At 36.4% G+C, this 21912-nt stretch overlaps 1 protein-coding gene across 1 annotated transcript; it reads right to left on the reverse strand.

Moving 5' to 3' along the window:
- Window positions 1-7530: 7530 nt before the first annotated feature.
- LOC104248610 (large ribosomal subunit protein uL15c) lies at window positions 7531-12439 on the reverse strand. Its single transcript, XM_009804908.2, has 4 exons — window positions 12296-12439; window positions 11847-12216; window positions 8388-8539; window positions 7531-7977 (listed from the first exon to the last, which is right to left on the reverse strand). The coding sequence occupies exons 1-4, from the start codon at window positions 12347-12349 to the stop codon at window positions 7750-7752; spliced, it is 804 nt and encodes a 267-aa protein (XP_009803210.1). The 5' UTR covers window positions 12350-12439; the 3' UTR covers window positions 7531-7749.
- Between the last annotated feature and the right edge of the window lie 9473 nt (window positions 12440-21912).

Genomic DNA, 21912 nt, shown 5'->3' on the forward strand with positions numbered 1-21912 from the left:
AAAGGCCTAAGGGCCACTCTCACTTCGAGTTCGAGGTTTCATCCTCACTCGACTATAAAGCCTAAGGGCTACTTTTACTTCGAGTTCGAGCAAGTCCTCACTCGACCATAAAGCCTAAGGGCTATTTTCATTTCGAGTTCGAGCAAGTACTCACTCGACTACTAAGCCTAAGGGCTACCCGAGTTCGAAAAAACTCTCACTACTATCTTTCGAGCCCAAGGGCCCCCTTATCTCGAGTTCGAGGTTTCATCCTTACCTGACTATAAAGCCCAAGGCTACTTTTACTTCGAGTTCGAGCAAGTCCTCACTCGACCATAAAGCCTAAGGGATATTTTTTATTTCGAGTTCGAGCAAGTACTCACACCCGACTATAAGCTCAAGGGCTACCCGGGTTCGAAAAAATTCTCACTCGGGGACTATCTTTCGAGCCCAAGGGCCACCTTATTTCGAGTTTGAGCATGTCCTCACTCGATCATAAAGCCTAAGGGCTATTTTCATTTCGAGTTTGAGTAAGTACTCACTCGACTACTAATCCCAAGGCTACCCGAGTTTGAAAAAAATCTCACTCGGGGACTACCTCTCGAGCCCAAGGGCCACCTTATCTCGAGTTCGAGCAAGTACTCACTCGACCATCAAGCCCAAGGGCTACTTTACTTCAAGTTCGAGCAAATCATCATTTGACTGTTAAGCCTAAGAGCTACTTAAACTCAAGTTCAAATGGTCATTCAGGGTCCATCGATCAGAAACGGTCGAGGGCAGTACTTGTTGTCGGTCATTACCATCTCAAACTCTGGACCTTCAAGGGAAAAAGCTTTATACATTCGTCAAAACCTTTTTACAAGGGCTATAGGTCCCCGATCAAGAATTCTTTACAAGGGTCGGTCAGCCTCAAAATAAAAGCAAAAAATTACGAAAAGCATGAAGCCGAAGCAGCACGATCCTTATTGGCAGAAGTGTCTTCCCTCTCAGAATCTTCTGCACCGCCAGACTCACTAGAGTTCTCGGAGTCTTCCTCGGGAAAGGCCAGCTTCCAAGCTTTTGTTTCCTCCGTTGCTTACGTCACAATGATGATGTCATGGCAATTCGGGGTAAACATCGAAGACTTAATTCATTTCTTGTCGTTATACTCAAAAAAATGAGGGGACTATCTGTTTACAGTTAAAATCGGGCCCACTCGATTTTACTGATTAACCAAGACCGGGGGGATGGATCGAGGATTGACCCATAGTATATCAGACCGAGACATGAGGATAAAGTACCGAGTTCGGGATCTGAAGTTCCTATCGAAATTGAGACCAGATATGATCGAGGACAAACTGGATAGACGTCGAACAAGACCGAAGATATCATAATAACGAAAAGGTGAGATATCCCCCACTGGTCGAGGATCATGGCAGAAATCTCGAAACGGATCAAATCAAGTACGGGTGTTTCACTAATAATGGGATTTCCTTCTATAATAAGACTTATACCATAAGTGAAATTCCTCTAATATATAAAGAGGGTTCTAATCATTTTGTAATCATCTTACATTTACGCATATCAGAGCAATACAATATTCTTTTCCTCTCATTCTTGTTCATCAGTTCACTTCTTAGTCCTACTCTCAGTTCGAGGGCGACCTAGCTCGAGGGTTGAATTGTATTTCAATAATAGTTTGCTTTATTTAACTACTTATTTCTGCCACTAATCTTCACATTTATCAATTGGTATTAGGTGAAATCATGTGTCCTTAAAACCACATTAAAAGTTTAATTGTTATCCAATTTTAAAGGTAACAATCGGTTTAATAACTTTTTATGTGAAGAGGAGATGCACAGATGCTCCAGTGAGAAGGTGCGAGAGGTTGACCTTGGTAGGTCTAAGAAGAGGTAGAGGTAAAGGTAGACCTAAGAAGAATTGGGTAGAGGTAGGCAGGACATGGTACATTTTTAGCTTGCCGAGGATATGACCCTTGATATGAGAGGTGTGGAGGTTGAGAATTATGATAGAAGGTCAGTAGGTAATCGAGTGTATCTCTTTTCATTCCTGTAGTATTAGACCTCATCTGTTTGCACTTAATAGAGGTCTGAATCTTAATCATTCAGATCTCAGATATTAAGGGCGTTTGTTTTAAAGTTTTAATCTTCATTATTCAGATCTTAATCATTATGTGTGCTTGTTTTTTTACTTCACAATCACTTAATGGGTCTGTATGATTAATATCTATAACTGAGACTTAATTTCATTAAGATGCTATCATACATATTCATTATTAACTGCCGCCACTGCCTACCATTATCAACTACCACGATGCCGTCACCAGCACCACCACCACCATACTCAACCAACATCACCACCACACCACCATCATCCTCAATCATAGCCGCCGCCACCATTATTGACTATCACCATCCACCATCCTCATCACTCTCACCACCATCATTCTCAACCACAATCAACATTCATTCACCTCAACTGCCATAATTAACCATTCTGTCACCATCAACAACTACAACCGGTAATGTCCATCATTATAACCTACCAACACCCACTACCGCCTTCCTCAATCACAACTACCACCACCACCCGCTGTTATTAACTATCACCACCCAGCACCACCATCCTCAATCATAATCGTCACTACTACCAATCACCACTAGCTACTATTCCGAACCACCATCATCAACCAAAACTACTACCAACCTCCATCTCTAATCGGCATTCACCCGTTAGCCATCACCACCAACAACTATCATATTTTAAAAATCTATATATTTTATTGATAGAATATTATATTAATTAGTATTTCATTTGAATTTTATGTTTTTTAAATTTTTAAATAAAGATAAATTTTATACTTTCAGATGTTAAAATCAAACAGTCTTAATCATTTAATATTCAGAACTTAATACACCTCTTAATATTCAGATGCGTATTTAGATTCAGATGTCTTAATCTTAATACATATCTTGATATTCAGATGTGTATTCAGATTCAGACGCCTTAATCTTAAAAAAAAAAACAAATGAGGCCTTAGTATTATTCTCGTATTTTCTTATACTTAGATCATTATTACTACATGTTGTTTCTTTCGCCTCAGTTTCTTAATCATCTTATCTTGTTGTTGACTGCTTGTTGTTACTGCTTCCTTTTTCATCTTTCTTGAGCCAATGGTCTATCGGAACAACCTCTTTACTTTCACAAGGTAGGGCTAAGATCTGTGTACACACTACGTACTCTCTCCATATGATCACTTGCGAGATTACACTAAAGTTATTGTTGTTGTTATTTTTACATTGGTGTGATATAAACCTTAAATCGAATATATTACTATTTTAATTTCTAAAATTTATATTTACAACTCTTAAGCTCGTGGATAAGCAAATTTGACTTATTGATAAGGTTTAGGATTCAAGTCATATTCATATTTCGTTGGAACTTTCTTCCGTATTGAATCTCAACGTTATGGTTTAGCTTTTGAACTGTCAAGCTAAAGAAGACAGGAATTATTAGGACATTTACAATTTGCTCAACTGGTAAACCATGTCACACTTAATGCCAACAAAATTAAAATGAGAAATATAATTAAATTTGTCCTATTATGTCACTTAACCCCACTAAAATTATGATAAACTAAAGTTTTAGTCTTAAGCTTTGACTAAAGAAAACGTAAGTGAGATGATCAGAACATCTTTGAAAAATACTTTTCAAAGATATCAAAATTTCGTTTTCACCAATTCTCAATTGGTGTTTGGATTAGAGAACTATTTGGAATCAAGAAATAAGTAACTCACTCATATAAAGGAGCCATGACAGTTTCATGTACTGTAAATACTTATCCACATCGGATATTAGCACTAAACCATGCTAATTTACTATAGTTAAGTAATTTACTAAAGTAAAAAATGCATATTAATTAATTATGATTAAGTGCTAGAAGTATATATATACAAATATATGATGTGTATTTATTAGTTTTGCATAAACATTCAGTGTAGTAAGTAAAAGACTTCATACCCACGTGTATATTAGTTAAATAAGATATATACTTACGATCAAACCTCTATATAACATCATCTCTATATAACAAACATTCACTATAAATAGGGACGGATTTAGGGGCGCGGAAGGGGGTTCACCCGAACCCCCTTCGCCGAAAATTACATTATGTATATAAGGCAAAATCAGTTTTTACCTCTAGATATTAAGTTTTGAACCCCTTTAACACAACCCAAAGTTGTAGCTTTGTGGTCAAGGGGGTTCAAAACTTTCCTAAGGTCATAAGATCAATTCTCACTAGCTACAATTTTTTTAGCTTTTTTTTGAACCCCCTTCGTGGAGATCCTGCCTCCGCCACTGACTCTAAAAGCCAAGTTTTTTCGAAATCGATTTTTATATTATGTTATAATATATGTTCTTTATAACAACACCTCATTATAACAGTTAAAAAATATCGGAACAAACGAGCCTTTTATAGAGAAGTTTGACTATTTAAAAGCTAAATTAAATTGATTAATTTGAAATAAAAATCGAGTCCAAATAAATATTTACTGTTTCACTAACATCATGTAAATTTTCCCAGACTAAATCTTTTGCATCAAATTGCGATTTTACTTTCTTTGAAAATTCTCCAAATTTTCCAAATTCACGTCACTTTCCGAAAACTCTTCAATCCTTCTTTTTTCTTTGTTGGATCCCACCATGGGATAAGGGGCCGTAAATACCGCCTAAATGAAAGGACGTTCCTCATTCAGTAAAAAGACAAATAATACTACCACCGTCCTAATATTTTATGAAATTTGTAAATTTTGGGAGGTTAACAAAAATTCTATTGATAATATTTTATTATACAATCTCACATGTCTCAAGAACTTAAATTTATTCAACAAGTCATTTTTTAAGCTACAATGTAAAATCTTTTTAACATAAATAGTCAGCCAGATTCACTAACTTATTTTTTATAATCGTTATACATAAATTATATACTGATTATTTTCATATTATATATATACTATACATTTGCCTGTTATATTTTATGTAAGTGGTTGGGTGGACAGCTATTTAAATTATTTTTTTTTAATAAAAAATATGTTATCTTTCAATATCAAATAATATAACATATATTGTAATATTATTATATTAAAATGTGCAACCATTCAAGCATTATTTTCTAAAATGAAAAGCAATTAAGACTCTCGACAAAAAGAAAATTCCAATGATTAAATAAAGTGAGTTTGATGATAAAAGGAGCCTTCTTGCTTGGCTCTCTGCTGGTTTGATTAGGTGAAGGAAAAAGACACATCATAGTAATTAATTATCACATGTCTTTGCCTTTGAGTCATGCTTAATTTTTTCTATAACAAGTCAAACAACAAGTTTGGCTCCCTTATTTTCCTTCTTGTAGGGTTCCAAAAAGGTATGCTTAGTTGTGCAATTTCCCATTCCTATTCTTTATGAAGTTAGATGAGGCTATCAAAGTTTGGCCACTACAAAATTATGACCCTCAAAAAGTTTGGTGGGCATTTTGTTTGGTTTCCCATGAAGTATTCGGTATTCGTATTGGGGTCTTGACTAATCTGAATTTTCACTGCGTAATGCTTATTAAAAAGAGAAGCGCTTTCTATCTGAATCTTTTCCGTTTTATGGGCTTGAACCCAAGACCTCTAGTTAAGAGCACATAAATCAAATAGGGGCGGAACTACGTTGGGGGAGAAGAGTCATCGGAATCAATTAGCCTCAACAAAAAGATTATATATATATATATATATATTTATATACACAGTGAGGGCCTCTTAAATATTTCACACGACCCTCTAAATTTACAAAATATGGACATAGTATAGAAGTGCTTACGTACCTCACTCTCTTGATGATCTAACTAACTTTCTTCAAGTGTAGGATAAAGAGAAAACCCAAAATAATTAAAACTAAAACACATTATCATTTCCTTTTGTTTTCCACTGGGGGTAATCAAATGACATGACGTAAGTTCATCTTGTTGCTTCAAAAACAATTTATCTCTTAAGAATCATGTAAAATCTCTCTAAAATCCATCTTTATTTATTCAAAGCTAAAACCTGGGGCCATTTGAGATCATTACTTTAAAATTTGTCATTGGACTCAATGGTTTATCTATGTAAAACTACTACTTTAGTTGGCAGTACTAGCGTAAGATAACACATAATTCCTCCGTTTAAAAAAGATTATCTTAGTTATGGGCGCCTTTGCCCATAAAGAATGGTGGGGACGTAAATCTACCCGAAAAGATGAGTTAGAATGAGAATTTTAAAAATGACGTATATTTATAAAGAAAAAGTATTTTTTTTTTGGTTTCATTTCTTGCTCTTCTAATTTAGAAAGACTTTTTGAAAATCGTCCAGTAAATTGTGCGAGTTTTTCAAGGTGACGTTAAAAAAAAATATATATAGTAAATTATGTATCAATAGTTTTTCAATTGACATCACCTTGAATTGTGTTCTTGGGGTTCTGTTATTTCCTCTGGATGCATGAACTAATTAGTTTTTTGTCCATAGATGGTATTTAGGTCTGTATCAAGAACCTATTGATAATAGAAAGATAAAAGAAGAAATGATAATTTATTTGTCCTTTCTCATTTAAGAACGATCATTTTCCAAATTAGAGGCGTTACATCAATTGGTAACCAAAGTAAAACTAAAATTAAGGCATGTGCATTGCATCTAATCAAAGATAATATTTTTTAACAATTGGAAAATGGAAGTTATGACAGCAATAGTCAGAAGACTAATTCTATTTTGAACACTGTTGAATTATTGTATTCTTAAAAGTTTGAAAAGTTGCATTTTCACCAATACCTACCATTTGGACCATGTCGACGTTGAATAAAACAAAATTATTTTTTTATAATAGCGACATTCGATCTCGCTTGCGCGCATCTCGACTATCATCAAATACCTACTATCTCCACCAGTATATGTATCGAGTAACTTTGTCCGCTAAGACTTAAACATACACGAAGAAATTACCTACTCCCTCAATTTCAATTTAGATGAGGTAGTTTCACTCGGCACGGAGTTTAAGAAAAAAGAAGAAGACTTTTGAAATTTGTGGTCTTAAAAGCTTAAGGGGTAAAAGCTTTGCGGAACCATGACACTTGTATGATTATAAAAGCTTTTCATTAAGGGTAAAATGAGTAAAATAAAGAGTTTAAAGTTGTATTATTTCCAAATTTACAAATGTGTCATTTAGGAACAGACTAAAAAGGAAAGTATCTCATCTAATTTGAAACGGAGAGAGTAGTAATTTTGTGTCGATGTCGTGATTTAAACCCTGGTCTCTAAGGTGCACAATCACTTCATTGACTACTAGGCCACACATTTGGGTGCGTGTACCGGAATAAAAGAAAACAACAACACCAAACCTAGTATATTCCCACAAGTGAGGTCTGCGGAGGGTAGTGTGTACGCAGACCTTACACCTACCTTGAAGGTAAAGAGGTTGTTTTCAAACCCCGGCTTAAGAAAAGATGAAGAGAAAGGAGTAGCAACCAGCAGTAACAACAACAAGATATTAAGAAACAAGCGTAATGAACAACACGTAATAAATTTACCAATAATAGAATACAAGGCTAACTACTAATCCTACTGGTACAGGGAAGACACACAGAAAAATAGAAATATACTTTGGAAGCATTAAAGGGAAAAGAATCCAAAACTATTTGAATGTTGCTTTACATCCTTTCTGGAGTGACAACATAAAAAGAATTTTGTGGCTATCATAAATTTTGGCTTAAGCAGAAGAAGGGTCAGCTGCTTCAGATGCAGCAGCAGCTCTTTTCTTGGCAAAATATTCATCAGCTCTAGCAAGGTTTTTAGCAACTGATGGTTTTACCCACTTCTTTCTGCCCGGTAGAACGGTCAATGAACAACCAGCAGCCTCTAGTTTTTCCTTTGCTGATGTTGAAAAGGCGCGCGCCTTAAAGTTGAGCTTCACGCTTAGTTCACCATCACCTAAGATCTGAAAATGGAGATACGTCGGAGACATTACTCTTAAGTTAATACAGATGGCACTATAATGTCATTAGACGTGCAGAAACTACACAGAGAATTATGAAGATAGGGGAAGCGAGGAACACAATATTATATAATTAGATTGCACAGAAGAAGATGTTACGTTCCTACTTTATAGTTGCTAGCACTAAGGTGAAGACAGAGCCGAGGATCAATAGGAAACAGCCTCTCTACCTTGATAAGGTAGGGGTAGGGTCTGAGTAAATACTACCCTCTCCAGACCCCACTTATGGGATTACATTGGGTTTGTTGTTGTTGTTGTTGTTGCAGTACTAAGGTGAAGATACAGGCAAAGCAGAATGCACTGAACAAAATACGGGGAACCAACATGCGACAAAAGTAAATGTTATTGTGTACCTTTAGTGGAAGTCTTCTTTCTCTCCCTGAAGGATTTATTAGACCCTTCTGCTTGAGGGACTCAAGCGACACCTCTTCCCCTTCTTGAAATCCTGCCTCTTCTATGTCTTTCAAGTTCACCGGTACATATTTCGGAAGTCCAGCAGACATGCCTTTACAAAATTCAAATGCACACGTTAGCCGGTTTTTGGCATGATTTACACATACATAACCAGACAACACTATACTCCATAAATCTGACGCTCTACACAGCGTAAACCAATGATCTCAGATATAACGAACTCAATATGCTTACAAACATGCATATGTTAGCACGATCAACTGAAATGTGAAACAGGGGAAGAACTCTTTATCAAAGTATCACCAGTGACAGCAGAATAAGAACTTTTTGTTTTCATCGGATAGGTGGACAAGCTCTCAAGTTCATACTTCTTACCAAAACCTTTTCTAATATCTAAGCAGCAAAAAATAGTTTTAAAAAGGTACCAAAGGGATGTCATCCCTGAGTGGAAAAATATCACTAGCAACAGAAGTCTATGGAGCTCGTCAGTACTAGAAGTCTTGTACTGAATCCACCATTACAGCAAATGGCAAGTAAAAGCTTGCATAGTTTTGGGCTAAAAGTGATTGAAAAGGCTAATGAGAAACTGACTAATCAGCAAGCTAAATGCTCCAGCTCTAGAACCATGAATGAAGCTAACTTAAGAGCTCTTTCTGCTTATATGACATAATGTACCTTCAGAAATTTCTGCGAATTCTTTTTTTTAATAAGGTAAAGGTTTTGTTAAAGGAATACCAAGAAGGTACCCAAAAAATTACAAGTTTTCATTAAAGGAGAACCAGAAAATTCTGTGAATCTATTTAGTCGGTGTAATACTAGTAGGGCATATCAATCTTGTGAAATAAGATAATAACCAATAAGGTTTGCGCCCCTCTACTTTAACTCTTTTAAAGACCTGTACAGTCAGACCTCTCTATAACATCATCCTTATATAACAATACTTCACTATAAAAGCCAAGTTTTTTCGGAACCAAATTTCATGTTCTGTTATAATATATGCTTTCTATAGTAGCAATTCGCTATAACATCCAATAATATCTGGAACAAACGAGGCTATTATAAAGAGGTTTGACGGTAATAGGATTAAAAGGAGGAAGTGCCCTCTAAATACCAATGACATTGAAGGGAGAAGTTCCTAGATAAAGTAATTATTGACTTCCCATTCCCCTTACTCTTCCCACTTATGTCATGTACTAGTTACAAAATAATGTCTTAAAGAGATATAGAAAGAAAATGACTCTAGAGATTAGAGATGTCCATGAAGTGGATTAACTTAAGATTCGACATTGTTAATATTCTAATATCATTGTGATGTTTACTTTAGTTGGCTTATCATACAAAAGAGAAACGGGAGGCAAAGGTTGCAAATATCTAGTGCTGATTATTGATTTTGACAGAAGAGCGTAACTCGACGAGACATCCTTAACTAAATGAATTAATCACCTCATGAAACAAATAAAAGACGAGATTGGAGGTTTTGTAGAGAGCACTATTAGTTACTTCAGTTAGTAAGTTAAATCACTAAAGAAGTCAATGATATGAGAAATTAGACATTTCAAGGTCTAATAAGTTAAAAAAGAATAAGAAAATTAGAAACGTTTTCTTTATCATGCAACTCTAAGCATGATAATTATACCTCAGCCAAACATAACGCAAAAATGTATAAGTTATGTGTTGAAGTGAAAGCCAGTTATAAAGCCACACAGTCATACCCAGCAACTTGACATATTGACCAAAATACCTTGGTCCAATGTACTCCGAGGATCTCATATCCAGCAAACCACCATATACAAGGCCATCAAAGTAGGTTGAGAGCTATAGAGATTATCTTCTAAATGCCAACATATTATAGAGCACCAACTTAGTTTTAGTTGCAAAACCTACGTTTAGTAGAAATGGACTTGCTTTAGCATGTCTTGTGACAAGAGAAAATTTTGGCCAAAGAATGATTTATAATCCCCCCCCCCCTCTTCCTTCATCACTTTCTATGAGCAATAATTTATTTTTCAGAGAAAAAAATGTTAACTGCATCAGATAAAATAGCAGCATTTCATAGTCCAAATCCTGGACCTGGTTCATGCTTCTTGCAATCGAACCTTATAGCTAAGGGAAGTGAAGATTACTCAAGTGGTACCTACACTGAGACTAGAAGGTCAAGGCTCTCAGATTCAGTTCAAATCAAAGAAAGTGAAACCCTTTGATCCGGATTCCTCCTTACCACCTTAGTATGAACTTTGTAATATTTTTTATAGATAAGTTCCCAGTTATGGGAAGGTCAAGAAGGGACATGTTCTATATCAATTGATTCTGTTTAGTATAGCAAAAGAAGCCGTTGTTTGAGTAAGAGTTCTTAGAATGCTATCAATTCAGCAATAAGAAACTTTTCTGCAGAGCTTTCAGCTGGTTGGCAGGCTTTCCTTTTGAGTTTTAGTAAGGTGATAATGGTCATAAATTTTTTGCGGAAGACAAAAAGGACGAGGAATTCAGAATATAGCAAATGAGAAAGGCAGATTTCAAGAAATTCTGTCTTGACATCACCTAATTGTGGGTTGCTCTTTTTCCTAGTGCAGTATGTAATCATTGTGAATAAGTTTCTTTGTACTAATCATCAGTATATTTTGAAAATCCCTTAGTAATGGCAAGTCACCCTAATCTGATAATAGTTTTTACCATCCTATGCAAATTTGACACTGTAGTGACACATAACTGTTTATAAAATGTTTGTAAAGAAAGAAGCACATAGCCAAGCTAAAGCTATAAATTCAACAACAAGCTAAATGCAACTTATCCACAAACTTATCACTGCAAAATTATAACAATGCAGAAGTACACAGAAACAAACAACAAACACAGGAAAAATGTAAATCCAAAGAAACAACAATTACGCTTCAGTCCCAAAATAAGTTGGGGTCGGCTATATAAATCCTCACATACAACATTACTCCATTTAAACTCACCTCATTCCATTATTATGCAAATACAAACAAAAAGTACTACTTAGATGTTCTGTATATTTTCTAAATGAATCCAAACAAACAAAAAGATTACATAATTATGTTGAAGCACATGATCAAACTAAAGCTACAAATTCCACAAGCTAAATACACACATCCATGAACTCTTCTATGCAACATTATAACACTGCAAAAGGACACATAAACAAACAACCAATACAGAAAAGGTAAATCCAAACAAACATCAACTACGCCTCAATGCCGAACAAGTTGGGGTCGGCTATATGAATCCTCACAGACCACGTTACTCCATTTTAACTCACCTCATTCCATTATTATACAAATACAACTAAAAATTATTAGAAGTTATGTATATTTTCTAACCAAATCCAAACAAACTAAAATTACATAATTATGTTGACAAGCAATGTTAAAACGAATTACCTCCAGCAATTCCTCTCAACTTAGGAAGTCTCCTATAAAGCGGCATTTGACCTCCTTCAAAACCCTTTCTAACACCAGGTCCAGACCTTGATTTTTGACCTCTCATCCCAAAACCACAACTACCTCCTTGTCCAGCTGCATGCCCTCTACCTTTTCTCTTCCTATTCTTTGTTGCCCCTGGTTGTGGGCCCAAGTTATTAAGCCTAAATCTAACACTCCCTGAATTTGCTGAATCAGCAACAGAAACATCAAAGCTTGCAACTTTATTGAAAATAAGAAATGGGGTTCTTGTTCTTGGGGTAGTTTTCTGGTTACTGAGTTTAATTGAAGGAAAAAGATTTGAACTTGACGTCAAGTTTCTTGAATTACCCTGAAAACAATTGATGGGATTAAAAAAATGGAAAATTTTAATGGAAAATTGTTAAAAGAATGAGATAAAAAGATTGTACCTTGAATGAGGAAGAAATGTGGGGGAGAATTGCAGTGGAGATGAGAGACGCCATTGTTGATAAGGAGGACTTGAAGATTGTGTTCACTGTCCAACAAAAAGAGTTGGATTTTAACGGATAGGGGTGGTTATAGGAGGGTCTATTTTTTATATTTGTAAATTGTAAATTTAAGGAAAATTTATCATCAATTTTAAGGGAAATTTGCACTTTAGTCCCTAAAATATTAACTAATTCTAATGTGGTCTTTATAACATCCGGCTAAGCACATTTATTTAATCTTCAAATAATTGAAATATGTATTTTTATTCATCTACTTGTGAATCTTCACAACTTTAACGAATTAGCTACTATTACATTAGGTTAAATAAGTATTGTTGTTAGGGCTGTTCAAAATCGTACCGTAAACGTTAACCGAACCAAACCGATAACTTATTGGTTTATTGGTATCGGATTATCAGAGTAATAAATGGTGAATGGATTGAAATTTTATAATTAACGACTTAACCGTTTGGGGTGGATTACTCAATTTTCTTATCGGATAAACTGTTAACCCATTAAGAATTTTTATATTTATACTTTTACTTTCTTATGCATGACAGGTTGTGGTCAAGAGGGGTTGCTCTAATGGTAAGCAACCCCCACTTCCAACCGATAGGTTGTGAGTTCGAGTCTCCCCAAGAGCAAGGTGGGAAGTTCTTGAAGGGAAGGATGCCCGGGTTTCTATTTTGGAAACAGTCTCTCTACCCTAGGGTAGGGGTAAGGTCTGCGTACACACTACCCTCCCCAGACCCCACTAAGTGGGATTATACTGGATTGTTGTTGTTGTTGTTGTACTTTCTTATGCATGACAATATGCGTATCTTCGTTATGTAGTTGTCCTGTGTACTCCATAACAAGTCTTCATTGAGTAATGTACTAAGGATTATGAATGGTAAGTTGAAATGATAAAAGCCAGTGAATTATGCAGTTTGGCCGTTTGGTATTCACGAGACTAGGATTGCTCAAAAATTTTCTATTTGGTTTAACCGATAAACCGTCCGATAATCGCATGATAATCATTAATCTGATACCAATCCGTCCGTTGTATTATCTGATGGCTAGCGGATTATTATATTTATAAGCCAAACCGTTAAGCATAATTATCCACCCGATCCGCCCAATAAGCAACCCTAATTGTTACTCCATATTTGAGGATAATATAGTTCTAATAATAGTTTAAGCATTACATATTTCCTACTATATAAGAGTATTAAAAATATATATATTTTTAATCAATTGAAGGTTAAATATGCTTAGTCAAATATTACATAGACCAAATTAGATTTTATAGTAATAAAGGGACCAAAAGTGCTATAATCCTTTTTTTTATTTCATGATTTTTTTTTTAAATTCCAAAAGCTATAAAAGAACTCTAGGTCACAGCTTTTGTAAAAAATGTATACATTAAAAGAAAAACTGTTGACAGCTCAATCAGTAATCTTAAAATATAAAATAAAATCAAAGAAAAATTTAACTCTCTTGACATACTTACTGGAAAATGGTTGCAATTCGGATGTATAATATCACTGAATGTACTCTTTTTTGGACATTTATTTCATCGTATTAAAAAGTGACTGAGTACATGTTTTGAAAATAGAAACATCGTTAAGCACCCGATTCAGTACCAGTGATAATAACGTAAGTAATTCAGAAGACTCGGAATTGCATTTGGAAAAGGAAAATTCAAAACAACTTTCCTTTTATCATTTAAAAAGATTGTTAAAAATTGGGTCTCCGTCTTCTCTCAGCGCATGTTAACATAACATGCGTCGTCCATGGCGAAGAGAGCTCGGAATCCCTCTCAGAAGGCACTCATGACTAAGGAATCAGCTGCTTTATTAGGGAATCAACAAAGGAAGAAGGATGATCAATAAGATAACTGAAAATTCACAATTTAAGACATGAGCAATGAAAATTACGGGAACTGCGCAGAGGATAATGGTACTCAACTCCGATAAAATTCTGATGAGCATTCAGCCATAGATATGAGTGGAAGTCAAATTTAGTCACCAGGGATGACAAAGGCTAAAGTAATTATGATGAATCAGCAGGATTGTATGGGATATGTACAAAGTGTGAAGAGTACTAGGAAACTCTCATGGGCAGATGAAGTGGAGGAGACGCTAGATGCAAAGGCTCAGGGATCAATTTGGGATAACTTTGACATCAACAAGGTAACGAATGCTGGATTCAAACTTGATTATATTGAACCTGAAATGCATGAGGAAATACTTGTGTGTGAAATTAAGACAAAAGACATTACTACCGAGTTAGATTACTGGAAGAATGTTGTAATATGTTATGTTTTGGGCGCACATCCTCCATTCTCTATTCTGAATGGCTATGTCCAGAGGATGTGGGGTAAATATGGGATTAACAAGGTGTCAATGTTAAAAAATGGTATTTTTCTAGTTAGGTTTGATAATAGAGAGGGAAAAAATGAGGTGATACAAGGGGGGATCTACCATTTTGACAACAAGTCATTTATAGTCAAAGGATGGAATCCAAACATAGAGTTTACTAGAGAGGAATTATATACACAGTGCCAATCTGGGTCAAGCTTCCAGGGCTAGATTTCAAATATTGGAGTCATAAAGGGCTTAGTAAAATTGGTAGTCTAATTGGTAGGCCACTAATGGTAGATAAGCATACAGAGCAGAAAATAGGCTTGAGTTTTGCTAGATTACTCATAGAAGTGAAAAATGGATGCAAAGCTACCTGATAAAGTTGTTTTTAAGAATGAGAAAGGGGTATTAATGGAGCAGAAAGTACAATATGACTGGAAACCCACACCAAGCAAATATTGTAAGAAGTATGGACATGATGAACGGTCTTGTAGAGCAAAGATGGCTCAACAAACTGTTCCTAAGAAGCAAAATGAAGATGGAACAAAAGATAAGGAACAACCTATTGTTTCTAATGCAAGCACAAGTAAGGATACTGTGGAAAAAGGTACAAATGTGATTTAAGGTATACAAATTGGTAGACCAAACAATGAAGGATGGGTGACTCCTATGAACAGCATCAGAACTGCAAAGTCTAAGCAACCAGAGACCAGGGTGGTTAATCTGAATACCTTCCAACCTTTAGAAAAAGCAGGGACAAGTAATCAAGTGTGGCAATCTGTTCCAAGTGAAAAGACTTCAGTGAAGAAAGGGGGTGGTCTCATCAACCCTCCCATAAGTAATAGATACTATCATGTGTTGGAATGTTAGGAGTAGGTAAAGCTCCTTTGTAACATGGAAAATATTGGTATGGTAGGACTTTTTGGAAACAAAAATTAAAGCCAACAAGATAGATCAACTGGCAAGTAGTATATTTGGAAGGTGGGATTTTATAACAAATTTGGATCTCCACTATAATGGGAGAGTATGGTTGACATGGAGACTTGACTGGTCCAAGTGTACCCTGTTAGTAAAACTGATCAGGCAATTACATGCCAAGTGAAACATGTTAGTTTACAAGTAACATTTCTCCCGACTGTTGTGTATGCATTTAACACAAAGAAAGAGAGAGGAAGCTTGTGGACTTATTTAGAAGGTATTAACAAGGGTGTTAGTATGCCTTAATTGGTTATGTGAAACTTTAATTTTGTGTTGAAATTTGAAGACAGAGTTGGAGGTAATCCCATAAGTATAAGGGAGATAATAGACTTCCATAACTATATGGAGGCTTGTGGACTTCTTGAACTACTGGTAATAGGTACACCTAGGGTGATAGGCATGGAGATAACAGAATATTATCTAAGATAGATTGGGTGTTTACTAATGATGAATGGCTTAACTTTATACCTGATTTTAAGGGCCAACACTTTCCGGAAGAAATAAGTGACCACTGCCCAGTGAAGTTGTCAACTACAACTGCAACAAGAAGACCTAAAGCAGCATTTAAGTATTGTAATTTCTGGTCTACTCATCTAAAATTCCTTCATATAGTGAGGCAAGGTTGGAAATAGCAAGTAGATGGTTGTAAGATGTTCAGGGTTGTAAGGAAATTGAAACTGCTAAAGCAGAAGCTGAAGCATCTGAACAGGAAATACTTTAGCAATATTACAGATATTGCAGAGTAAGACAGAATAGAACTTGTTCAAGCTCAGGCAGCATTGTTACGCCCCACAATATTACGTCGAAATTTCGTCCTGCAGTATTACATTACGATGATGTTGCACCCTGTAATATTGTACGTTGAATTTGTCGTAAGGTAATTGACATCAATCCAAGGTAAAGATTATTTGGAGATTATAAGGATTATGCTATTTCAAACAAGTGATGAGTAAATTCATGAAGGTGAGAGGGGAAGCAAGTCAAGAAAAATGAATTTCGTCCAAGTTTGGCATGTTGGAATAAAATACGGGCCGAGCAATAATACCCGATATTTATGAACTAGTGCTATACAAGGTACCACATGACCATGATAGTATGATATTTAAGGTATGTGATAAATGGGTAGTATTTTAAGTAAATTGAGATAATTTTTAATAATACGGGTAATTGGTTAATTACCGGATAGCGGGACATTACCTAATTAACTAATAAGTGGATAAAGATTAAATTTCTACCCTATCCCCACGTGGCAGCAGGACAATTCATAAAGAGATGACTTTTAGTCACTTTTGATAGGTGGCAAAAGGATGTGTGACCAAAATACTTGAATAACGTGAAGTGTTACCCAAATCACTTCAATTCCAAGGATCTTTCAAAATCAAAACCATACTACAATTAATCCTAAACCTCATGCCTGATATTTTCAATACCAAAGACCTCACAATTAGAAGTAAACATTAGCCATTTTCCTTGCAATCAATTCCTACAAAAAATCCAACGAGAATTATTAAAGTCTGAGCAACGTAAAATTTTTGCAATTCTAACGGAGTACGGTGCAACCTTTTTCAAGAATAACATATGAAATTTTTTCCTACTCCAGGTATGTTAAGGCTAAGCTCTTTCTTCATTTTGCATGATTTCGTAATTACACGAGTTTGATAACGAGACATAAGAAAAATTCATATCCCGGAGTTTACATATATTTTGCTAGTCTCGCAAGTTATGTATATTTTCCTACTTTTGTAAGTTACAATATTCTCATTATCGGGAATTCATATTTAATTGAGTATTTTCTTCTTCCATTCAAGAGAGCAGAAAGTTTATATATATAATATTAAAATATTTTCACTACCATCGAGCTATAATCGATGGCAGGCCTCTATTGGGCAACCTCTGATCAGATGGTAAGTTATATACTGATCATACTGTGGCCGAGCACCTATGAGCGAGCCCAGTTAGTCGAGATACAGAGCCTAGTATGGCCGAACGCCTATGATCGAGCCTACTACGGCAGAGCAGTTATATATATATAGTAGTTATATATATATATATATATATATATATACCGAGCCTTATAGGGCCGAACAACTATTTTACTTACTATATTGAGAGATTTGAGTCAGTATCAGTAGGTAAGCATATCTTCAGATTATCTTTGATTTCCAACTACTTGCAGTTACTATATTATCAGTTCAGTTTCAGCTTTTAGTATATTGTCTTACATACTCGGTACATTGTTTTGTACTGACGTCCCTTTTCTGGGGGCGCTGCATTTCATGCGTGCAGGTTTAAACAGAAAGACGGGTAGGCCTCCTCATTAAGTGTTGCTCGAGTTCAGCTTGATTAGTAAGCTCCATGCCTTTTGGAGTTGTCGGGTCTAGAACCTTATGTACATCTTGTACATATATGTATACATGTTATGAGTAGGTCGAGAAGCTGTTCTATTGACAGTATATCGATCAGTAGAGGCTTGTAGACATATCCTGTCAGTTAGTGCAATATAGGTGAGGCACCGGGTGCCGGTCTCACTCCCAGGTTTGGGACATGACAAAAGTGGTATTAGAGCAGTTCTGTCCTAGGGAGTCTACAAGATGTGTCTAGTAGAGTCTTGTTTATGGGTGTGTCTTGTACCACACTTATAAGCAGGAGGCTACATGGCATTTAGGACTGTCACTCTTTCTTCTTACTCTAAATCGTGTGGTAGAGCTCAGTTGTAAGAACACAATTTCCTAAACTGGACCTTATTCAGATTAAGGCGATGCCTACATCTAGAAAGATGGTTGGTAAGGGATTGGATGCGGCTGTGAAAGAGTTGAGTGAGAAGAAATCGGCGAGCTTCTAGAAAAGGAGCCTTAAGGCAAGAATATCTATCCACCTTTATCGTGAAAGACAATGAGAGATTCAGAAGGTAATACACGTTTTAACAAGTGAAGGAAGCAAGGTGAAAAAGGGTATGAGGTATCCAGCTAATGAAGATTATCCTTATTTACCATTTAGGAAGAGAGATATAAGCATTTTGAGTTACCTTCAACAGAGGTATGTACAAATGGCCACACCGATCTAAGCTATGCTCTATAAGAGTGTGATAACCCAAAGAGTCATCTTGTGTTTTAGAATTCGAATCTGGGTTTTGAGGCATTGAAAACCTTATTTTCCTTCTCCTTGATTTGCGCGAACAGTCTGGGCGCGTTTTGAAGCTTTTATGGCCTTTAAAATTAATTAAAGTTGACTTTGGTCAATGTTTTTGATAAACGGACTCGGACCCGTGATTTGACTGTCCTGTAAGGTCCGTAGTAAAATATGGGACTTGGGCGTATACCCGAAATCGAATTCCGAGGCCCCTAGCCCGAGAAAAGAATTTTTAAAGAAAATTATTTGATGGAAAATATAAAGGTTTTTAGAAATTGAATAGAGTTGGAATTTGATGGTATCGGGCCCGTATTTTAGTTTCGGAGCCTGGTACAGGTCCGTTATAATAATTAAGCCTTATATGTAAAATTTGGTAAGAATCGGAGTTGATTCGACATGATTCGCATGTCCGGTTGTGAAAATAGTAAATTTAAAGTGTACTTGAGGAAAATCATGAGTTTGGGGTTAAATGCGTAATTGTTGATGTTATTTTGATGATTTGATCACACGAGCAAGTCCGTATGATATTTTTAGACTTGTGTGCATGTTTGGTTTGGAGCCTCGAGGACTCGGGTGAATTTTGGATAGGCCACGGAGTGGGTTTGGACTTAGAGAAATGGATGTTGCAGGTTCAACTTTGTTGCAGGCTCTAATCTCGCAATTGTAAGGTCAGGCTTCGCAATTGCAAGCCTGTCAAGCTTTGCAATTGCGAAGGACTTTATCGCAATTGCGCAGAAGCCCTGACCAGCTTTGTTCGCATTTGCAAGCATTTCCTTCGCATTTCTGAAATCAACAGCACAAGGAGGGACTTCACATTTGCGATAGCAGTAGAGATGCGGAAGGTTCGCAATTGTGACATCTGCAGCTGATACGTTTGGACTTAGGCGGGATTTTTACTTCATTCTTCAAAATTTCAAAACCTAAACTCCAAAGGGAGATTTTCCTAGAGTAAGTTCTTCCCCGAATCATAGGTAAATGAATCTTAACTCTTTTTCTTCAATCTATTTCATCTTTTTACATGATTTCACTTCAAAAACTAGGGTTTTTCATGGGAAATTGGGTGTTCTTGGGTAAAAATTAGGATTTTCAAATTTTTGGGATTTGGACCTCAGTTAGAGGTCGGATTTCAAAACTAATTGTATATTTAGGTTCATGGGTGAATGGGTAGTCTGGTTTTGGTTCGAACTTCGAGTTTTGACCAAGTGGGCCTGGGGTCAGGTTTTGACTTTTTGGGGAAAACATTGGGAAATCTATATTTATGCATTGGAATTGGTTTATTTAGCATTTATTGATGTTATTAAGTAAATTATAACTAGATACAAGCGGATTGGAAGTGGAACCGAGAGGTAAAACAGTAATTAAGGCTTGATTTTGTCTGTGGAATTGAGGTAAGTGTTTGGCCTAACCTTAGCTTGAGGGAATATGTTGTGGTCTTATTGCTACGTGTTAGTGTTGAGTACGATGCATAAGTGTGGTGACGAATATCTATACGTTGGTGTCAAACATGCCCGTGAGTTTTATACCATGATTGTTGTGACTCTTATTATGTACTGTCCATGCTTAAATTGATAATTATTGATGTTGAACAAGACTTATGATATTTGTTGGTAATTGACCATTGCTGAGCATTGACGCAAGTTGAGACTTATTCTATGAAGTTAACTATTGAAACGAGATTGGTTATAGCTGATTCCCTTGCGGGGATGTTTTTGTTTCTATTATTGATTCCCTTGCGGGGACGGTATTGTTTCCTCTGTTGATTCCCTTGTCGGGATGTTATTATCTCTATTATTTGGGTGAGGAAGAGTGTAAAACACGAAGGGTGATGCCGTGCATGATATTGTGAGTGAGTGTTAGTGCACGAAGGGTGATGTCGTGTATGATATTGTGAGTGAGTGTTAATGCACGAAGGGTGATGCCGTGCCGATATTGTGAGTTATAATGCACGAAGGGTATTGCCGTGCCATGATTATGAGAGTTAATGCACGAAGGGTGATGCCGTGCCATGATTATGAGAGTTAATATACGAAGGGTGATGCGGTGCCATTTCTGTTGTTTCTTATGGTGAGAACGAGAGTAAAAACACGAAGGGTGATGTCGTGCACGTGTTACTATTTCATTATTCCTTTTGATACAAATATGGTGTTCATTATTGCTTCTGTATTGAATTATCGTTTGAATTTGATATTCCCCGCAGCATGCTCCCCTTCCCATCTTTATTTGTTGTTTCCTGTTATTATTGTTCTGTTTGTATATGATTTAACTGTACAGGTTTATATGGCTGTCGTGTCCTAGCCTCGTCACTACTTCGCCGAGGTTAGGCTCGACACTTACCAGTACATGGGGTCGGTTGTACTGATACTGCACTCTGCACTTTCTGTGCAGATTTCGGTGCCGGATCCTGTGAGTAGCTTGAGGTAGCAGCCTTCAATCCATTGAGACAAGGCAGATCTGCTGGCATTCGAAGAGCCTGAAGGCTTCCTTTCCCCGCTTTAGTTTTCTACTGTCTCTTCTATTTTGAGAACAGTGTACTTCTTTTAGACTTATATTTGTAGTAAATCTTAGTCGTTCGTGGATTGTGACACCCGATCTATGAGGTAGTTATGTACTTGAGTTATGGCATTGTTATATCATTTTTTGCACTTCTTAATTATCTTGCATTAACTAATATCTGCTCTTGTTGAATTAATGATAATGGTAGTAAAACTGTAACTGTCGGCTTGCCTAGTTTTCACGAGTAAGCGCCATCACGATTCCCGAAGTGAGAAATCCGGGTTGGAACAAGTTGGTATCAGAGCACTAGGTTGCCTAGGTCTTACAATTCACGAACAAGCTAGGTAGAGTATGAGGGATCGGTATAGAGACGTCTGTGCTTATCCCCCAGAGGCTATAGAGTTTAGGAACAACTTCCCTTCTATTCATCTCTGTCGTGCGATTTGATTTCTCAATGCTAATTGAACTTCTACTCTGTTCTTATGCAGATGGTGAGGACACATATCGTTTCATCCATTGATCAGTAGCCCGAGCCCCTAGTGGCAGCTCCTACGAGGGGAAGAGGACGAGGCCGTAATAGAGGCCGAGGCAAGGGTAGGGCTCAGCCCAGAGCAGTAGCACCAGCGGCGGAGC

The sequence above is a fragment of the Nicotiana sylvestris genome, chromosome 10 (genome assembly GCF_000393655.2).
Source record: "Nicotiana sylvestris chromosome 10, ASM39365v2, whole genome shotgun sequence".
Taxonomy (NCBI): domain Eukaryota; kingdom Viridiplantae; phylum Streptophyta; class Magnoliopsida; order Solanales; family Solanaceae; genus Nicotiana; species Nicotiana sylvestris.